Here is an 11119-nt window from a genome sequence, read left to right on the forward strand (position 1 = left end):
TATTTTGAGCTTTAGAGCTAAAAGTATGATTTCTATAATATGAAAGAACATTGATGAACTAAGAACTAGATTTCTAGCTCATATTTGACATTTTCCTTAATCTTTGAACAGATTGTAAATCTGTTTGAGAATATTAAGTGTCCTTTCTCAGAAAAAGTACATACACATTTTCCATATGACTTTAGGGGTTCTCACACTGGAATTACAGTCACATAGTGTGAGGATAAATGTCTTGAACTCTGGGCCTGTGTGCGTGCTGTCTCTTAGCTTTTTACTCAGGGCTGGTACTTTATCCCTTGAGCCACAACTCCACTTCTGGCTTTTTAGTGGTTAATTGGCAATAAGAGTCTCATGGACTTTCTTGCCTGGGCTGACTTCAAACTGCAATCCTCAGATCTCAGCTTTGTGAGTCTCTCTTGTTTTGAGACAGGATTTTACCACATAGCTTAGATTGGTCTCAAACATAATATAGCTTAGCTAGCTTGGAATATAATACTCCTGCCTCAGCCTCCCATGTGGAAGGATTACAGGTTTGCCATGCCTGCTTTCTTGCAAGATTTTTTTTTTTTTTTGCTAGTCGTGGAGCCTGAACTTTGGGGCCTGAGCGCTGTCCTTCAGCTCTTCAATTCTACCGCTTGAGACACAGTGCCACTTCCGGCTTTTTCTGCTTATGTGGTGCTAAGGAATCGAACCCAGGGTCTCATGCATGCAAGGCAAGCACTCTACCACTGAGCCACCTTCCCAGCCTCTCTTGCAAGATTTTAAATGAGTTTTATTTCTTTTTTAAAGAAACCATTCTACTCTATACTTAGCACCTCAAAGTCAAACAGTAACTAGTCTTTTCAAGTCAAGTAGGAGGCAGATGGTTTTCAAATGCTTCTTGTTGATTTCCCAGCTAAAATTTCATAATACATAAATATTCAGTAAGAAAAAAAAGCTGCTGGACATAGTAGGACACATTGATGTTGAAGTCTTAATTAAAAAACAAAATAGTTACCCCAGTTAGAATGGCTATAGTCAAGAAATCCAATAACAACAGATGTTGGAGGGGATGTGGCCAACGGGGAAATTATTGCACTGTTGGTGGGAGTGTAAACTTATGCAACCACTCTGGAAAGTCGTATGGAAGTTCCTCAAAAGACTACACATTGAGCTCCCCTATGACCAGTAATCCCACTTCTGGGCATTTACCCAAATGATCACAAACAAGGCCATACTAAAGTTACTAGCACAACTGTGTTTATCACAGCATTATTCACCATAGCTAAGATATGGAACCAACCCAGATGACCCTCAGTAGATGAATGGATCCAGAAAATGTGATATATGGGAATTCTATGCTTCCATCAGAAAGAATGACACTGCCCCATTGGTTAGAAACTGGAAAGACCTGGAAAAAATATTAAGTGAAGTAAGCCAAACCCAAAGTAATATAGGACCCATGGTTTTCCTTATTTGCAATAATTAGTATACGTCTAGGATAATCTTATCAGATGAGCATAGCTCAAAAGCTATGTACATATGACTATATAAGATGATGCTAAGCAAAATGAACCCTAAGATATGGACACATTTTTCCTTGTTGTTGTTGTTTTTAATGTACTATGTGGGTTTTGTTGTTGTTGTTTCTTTTGTATCTTCTTCCCCCTATGGTATATCACTGTATTTGATTTTGGTACCCTGCATCTTGCATATACATTTATCTAATTTGGGGAAGGGAAGGGGAATAACAAAATGCTAAAGCAAGGACACAGGATGACCCATTGCAACAATGATACTCACAAAATACTCTGTTGGAAATGAACTTTACAACTTTGGGGGAGGGGGGAGAAGTAGGGGAGGTGGAGAAGAGAAGGGATAGTAGGAGAAAAAAAAAGGAAGGGGTAATAATGCTCGAAATGTATTCATTACCTTCCTCATGTAACTAACCCCTCTGTACAACATCTTTACAATAAAATAAAATTTAAAAAATAGTTGTAGTATTAAATAAATCAATCTAACTTCAATCACTGGAAAACTATTAGTAATGAGTTTCTGGAAAAACTGTGTCTCTAAAACACTTTAAACTACAGATTGTCCTTTTTCTATTGCAGTCCTGAAGGTCAACCCTCAATGGTTCTTCATTATCATTCTTCACTGGCTTACCATCACAGTATCTTACTTATACTTAGTGTCTGAGAGTAAGTACTACTAGAAATGCCTTCTATATGTATATATGTATACATATATATATAAACATATGTAAGATGCAGAATCAGTTATCCTTTGAAAATGAGATGAACCTTTGGGAAATACTCTCTGTTTACTGTTTTGCCTCTTAAGTAAGGCAGTCACAACCCCATCTCTGTGGCACTCACTGAAGCTATACATAAAGGGGCACTATACCACTAAATAGCAGGTACCCTGACCTGGATTCAGTCTTGGAGCCGTTCTAGAAATACCCAGGACTATGGATTCGAAGGGAAGCAAAGAAACCTTACTAGAGATCTGCTTCTGATTTAAGCTGGTTCTTCATTGAGCAATTATGACCAAATAAAACTGAAAAGAAAGGTTTTTAAAACACTTAATAGTGTGATTTAATCTTTTGGTATTTACACTGTATGCACAAAAATATTGAAACCAGCCCATTTATAACTTTTTTTTAGTATAGTTCTTTATTATGCACACTAGGTAGAGAATGAGAAAAACTATACAATCACCAATAGTGGATACAGTATGCCCTTCTTATTTTGCTTTGAAAAATCTGGATCAATTTGTGAGAAAAAGCTTTCTGGCTTTCAGAGTTAAAAAGTTAGAAGTTGGGGTTGGGAAGGTGGCTCAGTGGTAGAGCACTTGCCTTGCATGCCTGAGGCCCTGGGTTCGATTCCTCAGCACCACATAAGCAAAAAGAAAAAAGCCGGAAGGTGCTGTGGCTCAAGTGGTAGAGAGCTAGCCTTGAGCTGAAGAGCTGAGGGACAGCACCCAGGCCCAGAGTTCAGACCCCATGACCGGACCCCCCCCCAAAAAAAAACCCAAAAAAGTTAGAAGTTAAAAAGTTAGAAAATGGTTGATATTTCTAGGGGATATACCAGCTAAGCACTAATAAGGGACTGAGAACAATGATGCCTGGGACCCTAAGCTACGAGGTTTCTAATATATATTCAGTACATAATACACAGGTGGAAAAATTTAGGATTTTATAAGGTCTTTCTTGCTTGCCTGCTTGCTTTTTGTTGGTCATCAGGCTTAAACTCAGGGCCTGGGAGCTATCCCTGAACATTTTTACTCAAGTGTACTGCTCTACCACTTCAGACTGTAGCACCACTTCTGGTTTTCTGATGGTTAACTGTAGATAAGAGTCTCACTGACTTTCCTGTCTGGGGTGGCTTTGAACTCTGATCCTCAGATCTCAGCCTCCTGAGTAGCTAGGATTACAGGTATAAGCCTAGAATTACAGGTGTGAGCTACCAACACCCAGCTAAGGCCATATTCTTAATAAGTGGTAATCACAACTTCTGTCCTACATAAAACATTTGTAGAACTTTCACAGATATCAACAGACATACAGACTATATAGACTATAATGTACTAAAAGTATAACTGATTAAATACTATTTTTATAATGAAATTACAGAAAAATATAGAACCGTTTAATAATAACCTTTTTATAGAAAATAGGTTATTAGCAAACCTTTTTTCTATTCATTCACTAAATATTTACATTATGAATATCTTTTATATTCATATACTGCTACCATTAATGCTTTAGGATATGTTTATGCAAAAAAAAAACAACAACCAAATTCCCAGCAACAGAAGCACTTACTATAGCCACTGTTTCCTAAAAATATATGGTTTATAAAATAAGAGCAAAAAGCACTGACTTTTTGTTTGGGTTCAGTTAAACGAATGTAACTGGAAAAAGAAAGATTAAAATACTCTTCTGCTTTTATATTACAATTTGCTTTTTCCCTTCTGGCCCCCAGAAAAGTGCCTCCAGAGATTTACAGTAGACTATGTTAAGTACTGTACTATTACACAAAGCAGGAAAGTAAGACAGCCTTTCATTCATAAGGGACAAATAGCTATGCCAAAAGCACAAATTACCTGTAATTACAAAGTATAACTTAGTCATCTTTCTTTTCATAATCTTGCTATTTACACACTTTGATTTTTTACTTCCATTAGGGCTTATTAACATCAAAGCTTTGACATCACTTACCTATTTCCACAGACATTTTTACCCGAGGCAAAAGTAAAAACAGAAAAAAATAAAAACCCAAACTTCTTTGCATTCTTGCTTTACCGTTTAAAGAAAGCTTTAACTCTTCATTGGGCATAGAATATTTCATAGTTACTAAACTCCTGCAGTTTGCTATAAAGTTTATTATCCTTCAAATACCAATTTTAAGTAACTATTATGAAACCTAATGCACTGCACACAAATATGCTAGCAATATATTACAATAAGTTCCACCTTTACTCACAGTTAATGCCTTAATGTCCTTTTCCCCCCTTTTCACAAAAACAATCACCATAAATATAGGCAATTTGAAATAAAAGAAAGTAATACCTTAAACAGCAATACTGTTTAAGGCTCTATTTATTAATTTTTAAATAATAATTGATATATAGTGGAAAGAGTGTTCTATATTCAGCAGTATTTTTTTTTTTTTGCCAGTCCTGGTGCTTGAACTCAGGGCCTGGGCACTGTCTCCGAGCTTCTTGTGCTCAAGGCTAGCACTCTATCACTTGAGCCACAGCACCACTTCCGGCCTTTTCTGTTTATGTACTGAGGAATCGAACCCAGGGCTTTATGCATGCTAAGCATGCACTCTATCACTTAGCCACACTCCCAGCCCTATATATTTTAATACTGTATTCCTTTTTCTTTTTTTTCCTTTTGCTGATCCTGGGGCTTGAACTCAGGGTCTAGGTGCTGTCCCAGAGGCTCTTTTTGCTCAAGGCTAGGGCACTACCACTTGAGCCACAGCACCACGTCTGCCTTTTTCTGAGTAGTTTACTGGAGAAAAGAGTCTCACAGACCTTTCTGTTTGTGCTGGCTTGGAACAGAGATCGTTAGATCTCAGCCTACTGAGTAGCTAGGATAACAGGTGTGAGACACCAGTGCCCAACTTATTATAATCTTCTTTATGGTCTATACTTATTACTCTCATTTTCCTACTTTCTTCTCCATTTAAAACTTGTTACTTGTGGTTGAAGGCTGATTCAGGTGATAAGAGTGCCAGCCCATGAGTGAAAGCAAGCATCAGATACTGAGTTCAAGTCCCAGTCTCGGGTAAAAAAGAAAAAGAAATAAAGAAATAAAACCTTACAGCATCACATACAGCTACCTGAGTGGGAAAAGCATGAGGACCTTGATTTCAATGCAACCTGGGCAAAGGGACCAAGGCTTGTCTCAAGAACAAAATAGAAACATGAGCTGGGAGATATGGCTCAACTTGTTGAGTATTTGCCTACTAAGTTCTAGGCTGTGGATCCAAACCATGATACTACAAGATAAACCACCAAATAAAATACCGAACTCGTAGTGTTTTTCCAAACCACTTATATATTTCTAGTACTACATACAGTCAGCATAAATAAACATTTAAACAATGCACGCGGGAAATGATCGAATTTAACACAGGTAGAGATGATGTTTATTTATTTTTACCTTATCTTAGACATTCTGTGTTATCTAAGGCAAAAGCTTTCTTCTCTTAGCTGAGGTAGTCAAGAATTAGCTGTGCCTCCTCTTCATTTTTCTTTTAGCCAGGAACAAGGGAAGTAGGGCACAGCATGTCCAATGCATAGCTTTCAGAAGACTGAGAGACCAGGCATTAACATAAATTATGGTGGTAATGGAGTGAAATCCTCTGGCTAAAACTCAAAACTCAACCCATGAGTCCAAGCAAATATAAGTAAATTTTTAAAAAGTGGAGAAAATAAAGTCCTATGATGCCTAAAAGTTTCTTCCCATAAAACATTTATTAATTACTAAGTATAATGTACTTTTAAACTTTGCAATGAAGAAACCTGGGACATATCTTCTTACGATATGGTAAAAGTAAATATTATTATAGAACTCTACATCATGTGCTTTCTGATATACTGTAATGAAAAAAACCCATAAAGCCCAGGTACAGTGGCTCCTATCTGGAATTCCAGGTACTTGGGAGGCAGCATTGGGAGGATCATAGTTCAAGGCTAGCTGAGGCAAAAAGACTCCATTTCAACCAATTAGCAGCTGGGTATATCATCCCAGCTGGGATGAGGACAGCCCCAGGAAAAAAGGGAGACCCTACCTGAAAAAGAATCTAAAGCAAAAAAGGTTAGAGGTATATATGACTCAAATGTTTTAAAGTACATGCTAGATGAGTAAAGACAGGAAGAAGGGGAGAATGCAGTCATAAAATTCAATGCATATTCTACAAAATTGATGCATGTTTCATAAACTGCTTTGTTGATTAGCAATGCCTTTGTATATTACTTAAATTTTTAAAAAGTTCATGCTAGTAAGAATGCATGCTCAAACCCCAGTATTACTAAAAAAGAAAACAAAGCACACAGAACGAACTCATACTGTTCCAGATAACCATGTATACATAAATCATGAGAAAACATCAACCAAAGTGGCTCTAAGTCATGCAATGATCTGATTTCCAGACACCACTTACACTCATTTTAAGTCATTTTCTTCCAAGCTATTCCCTTTACTGCAACACTGTTTTAGCTTTCTGCCCAATATATTCCCAATCACAATACTGTTGAATCATTCCTCCAGGAAACCAACACTGTATTAGGTGATCTTGCATAACACTTCCACAGCACTCAACATGAGCGTGTGTATGTGTTGGTCGTGGAGCTTGAACTCATGGTCTGGGTCCCTGAGCTCTTTAACTAAAGGCTTGTGCTCTACCACTTTGAGCCACGGTGCCACTTCCCCAAACCATGTATTTACACTGTATTCAAACTACCTTCTCCAAGTAAACTGTAATTCTGTAGTTATATAAGCTGTCTTCTTACACTCCCCCACCTCCCCACTTTGTGTATACAGCCTGGCAAACAGCAGGATTTCAATAATGGTAGAAAGAAGAAGGAGAGAAAGGAGACCCAACTAATCTGATGTCCCTGACTTGGAATTCTATGCTTAATTCCTGAATGACTTTCACAACTGCAAGCTGTGATCACAGCGGGGATAAAAGCATAACATTATTAATATAAAATATATAAATACAACATATTATTCATATATCTCATATATAAATATATAATTAATATAAATTCACCCTTTATAAAAAATCATTTGTAGTCTGATGACTGCATATGAAGGCCATTATCAGTATTACTATAGATTCTTGATACTAAGTAAAATAATTATAACCATACTAATGAACAAAACAAAACTGTATCAAAAGATAAAGAATTATCACTAATCATTTTTTATATCTATTTTAAGAATTCTCAACTATGCACATATGCTTCCCAAAGCAGATGGTGGAAGATTAACAGTAACTACCCCTCTTTCCTCCCCCAACTAAATACACACCTTTTAGAGAAATCCATCATTCACTTAGCTGGAGGAAGAATTTCCAAGGTATAGCTACACTAAACAACCTAGTATTCAGCTACTGTTGCTGACAGGATCTGTACATTATGGTAGTAAAAGAAAACCCAGTGTCTTAAATTGGTCCAAAAAGCAGATCAAGAAAATTTGTATGAACAGGCATTATAAAACAATTGATAATAAAATAATTATTTTAACAAGGCTTAAAGTTACAAAGTTGCAGATGAGAGGGAAATGAGGGTTAAGGAAAGGATCCAAACTATTTCACTGAGACAGAGATTTTTTTAAGGAGAATCAGGAATTAAAAAATGAAAACCGGCTAGAAAATAGGATGCTGGTGGCTCGTAGCTATAATCCTAGCTACTCAGGAAGCTGAAATCTGAAGATTGAGGTTAAAAGCTAGCCCAGACAGACAAATTCAAGAGACTCTTAACTCCAATTAACCAGCAAAAAGCTGGAAGTGAAGGTGTGACTCAAGTGGTAGAGACAGTTATGAGTCAAAAAGCCAAAGGACTTCGTTAAATGGCAAAACAGTCAATACATAACCTAAAATTAAGATAAGTCAGGGAAGGGGTGGGTTGGATGGGGTAGGTGAGGATGTTGAAAGGGGTGATATTAATCAAGATGCACTGTATTCATAAACGATTGGTGAGTGACAACTCCTTTGTACAATTACTTAAAGATAATAAAATTATTATTTTTTTAAAGCCAAGGGAGCCAGGCACTGGTAGTGCATACCGATAATCCTAGTCAGGAGGCTGGGATCTGAGGATCACAGTTCAAAGCCAGCCTAGACAGGGAAGTTCACGAGACTCTCATATCCAATTAACCACCCAAAAATGGAAAATGGGGCTGTGACTCCAGGTGGGAGAGTGCTAACCTTGAGCAAAAAAGCTCACAAACAGTACCCATGTCCTCAGTTCAAGCCCCACAAACACAAAAAACAAAAACAGAAAACAGCCAAGGGAGAGCACAAGGCCTTGGAGTTCAAGCTACAGCTACGGTCCTGGCACCAAACAAACAAAAGAACTAGGCTAGAAGTGGAAGGGGGTAGAACAAAACAAAACAAAACAATCCAATGACGTGGTGAAGTGAAGTAAGAGTCTACAATTAGGAAAATGGGGATTAGACACATGTTCTGGGAACAATGAGTAAAATCACCTTGGTTGAGAGGTATCCGAGTAGTGACAGTTCTGAATGTGACTACAGGGACTGGAGATACTAAGTGGATGAGCACCCACCCACAGGTGGGTTCTATTACTAGTAGCAGAGAAAAAAAGTAGACTATACTCAAGGCCGAATGAGGTATAAATGATTCCCAAAGAAAGGTACAATGTGTGGTAGAGTAGAACTGTGGGAAGACTAACTAGGGCCCTAATTAGCAAGGGGCTGACCCTGTGAGATTCAAAGCAGAGAAACCAACTTAACTAACAAAAATGCTATAAAACTCTAAAATCTAGCTAGGCACTAGTAGCTCATGTCTGTAATCTCAGGGAGCTGAGATCTGAGGATCACTGCTGTAAGCCTGCCTATGCAGGAAAGTCTGTGAGGCTGTTATCTCAAATTACCAAAAAAACAGAAATGGAGCTGTGGTATGAGTCATATGGACTTTTCTGCCAAGTTGGTTTTGAATCTCGAACCTAAGATCTTAGCCTATTGAGTAGCTAGGATTACAAGCATGAGCCACCAGTGCCTGGCTTCCCTTGAGTTTTTATTACAAATAAAAACCTAACAAATAAAGCAAAATAAAATGCTTTTATGTTCCAGAAAAACATATATTAACACTAAAATGTCTACACAATATTTTGTAAGTAGTCTTTCAAATTGTAAAAAGTCGATACGTGTAAATTCCCTACCAATTAAGGAACTTGATGTTTACATTTCCAAGATGATTTTTTTTTTTTGCTTAGTACATTGGGTCCATTAAATATTAGGCTTTATAATCATGTAATATTCCTTAGAGTGGATGATATCTGGAACTTATCAACTGCTTATTTTGGTGCTAGTACTGGGGCTTGAATTCAGGGCCTTGTCTCACTTGAGTTTTTTGTTTTTGCTTAAAGCTGGTGCTCTACCCCTTGAGCCACAGCTCTATTTTGGGCTTTTTGCTGCTTAATTGGAGATAAAAGTCTCACAGACTTTTCTGTTTGGGCTGGTGGGCTAGCTTTGAACCATGGTCTTCACATCTCAGTGAGTTTGAGTAGCTAAGATTACAGGGGTATGAGTCAGTAATGCCTGGTGAACTGCTTAAGTTTTTTAAAAAAATATTGTTATTCTGCAGGTGATATACTGAGTGCTTATAGTTACAGAAGTCAGGTAATGAGTACATTTCTTCATGGATAATGTCACTCTTTCCTTTGTTCTCTCACAGCCAACCTCCTAATTTTTACAGATTGATTTTCATTACTAACAACAACAAAATATCTGGGAGTAGGCCAACTCGACCAAACTATCCAAAGTGGGTGCCAACTTTTAAAGGTTAACAGATGTGTGTGTGTGTGCTGTGGGGTGTAAGACGAACATACCTGCAGATCATAAACCCACCTTTTTTTGGGGGGGGAAGGGGGAGAGTCAGTCCTGGAGCTTGAACTCGAGGGACAGGGCATTGCTGTTGAGCTTCCTCCCGACCCCTCAAGACTAGCGCTCCAACACTAGAGTCACACTTCCACCTCCGCCTTTTTTTTTTTTGGTGGTATTAAGAGTCAAAGAGTCTCACGACTTTCCTAGCCCGGCTGGCTCTGAACCCCACTCTTCAGATCTCAGTGCCCTGAGTAGCTAGGATGACAGGCTTGAGCCCTGGGGGCTCGGGGTACAAACCCACTTCTCTAACCAGGTGGGAAGCAGCGCTTGCAGCAGCCAGAGATGCTTAAAAAAAAAAAAAAAAGACACAGCACAACTCAACTCACAGGGGTGCATCCTCCCCCCCCGCCCCCCGGCCCAGGCCTGACCCCCGGCCCAGCCTCAGATGCCCAGGGTGTGACGCCGGAAGGGGAGGGAGGAGCCCGAGGTCCGCAGGGGGAAAGCCCCGCCCCCCAGCGGGCCAGCGCCGGGGCCCGAGGGGAGGGAGGGCGGGACCCCTCCCGCCAGGGGCGTCGAAGGAGGGCGGAGCCTGGGTGGGCCGGCGGGGAGCGCCGAGCCCCCTACCTGTGCCAACGCCGACAGGCTGCCCTCGCGCGCCGCCACGCTCGCGCGGCCGTGATGCCAGGCTGCTCCGGCCCCTGCCAGGGCCATTCCAGCCACAGCCGCTGCCAAAGTGCCCCGGTTCGGCACGCCGCGTCGACCCGCCGCGAGCCCGCGCCGCAGCCTGTGGCCCCAGGCCACGAGCCAAGGGGCCTGCCTCGCAGCCGCCGCCATGTTTGCGGAAGTGCTGTGGCGCCGCGCCCCGCCCTCTACCACTCAGGATGTGGGCACGCCCTCTGCGGCCCAGCTCTCGCGAGATGTGGGCGTGCGTGCGGGCCGGGCTGCCTAGGCGAGGCTCTCGCTGGTGAAAAGGGCCAGCTATGGCAGTGAGAGTAAAGTCCTTCACGTGTCAGATCGCACGATCTTCCCTTATTTAAGGAAGGCCAGAGA

At 40.2% G+C, this 11119-nt stretch overlaps 1 protein-coding gene across 1 annotated transcript in view; it reads right to left on the bottom strand.

Annotated features, from left to right (window-relative positions):
- Window positions 1-10903, bottom strand: part of Micu2 (mitochondrial calcium uptake 2) — a 92318-nt gene extending 81415 nt beyond the window's left edge. Inside the window, exon 1 of the mRNA XM_013012793.1 lies at window positions 10694-10903. Within this exon, the coding sequence (XP_012868247.1) occupies window positions 10694-10903 (210 nt within the window). The remainder of the gene's footprint in view (window positions 1-10693) is intronic.
- Window positions 10904-11119: the final 216 nt, after the last annotated feature.

Source organism: Dipodomys ordii, unplaced genomic scaffold (genome assembly GCF_000151885.1).
Source record: "Dipodomys ordii isolate 6190 unplaced genomic scaffold, Dord_2.0 Scaffold1, whole genome shotgun sequence".
Classification (NCBI taxonomy): domain Eukaryota; kingdom Metazoa; phylum Chordata; class Mammalia; order Rodentia; family Heteromyidae; genus Dipodomys; species Dipodomys ordii.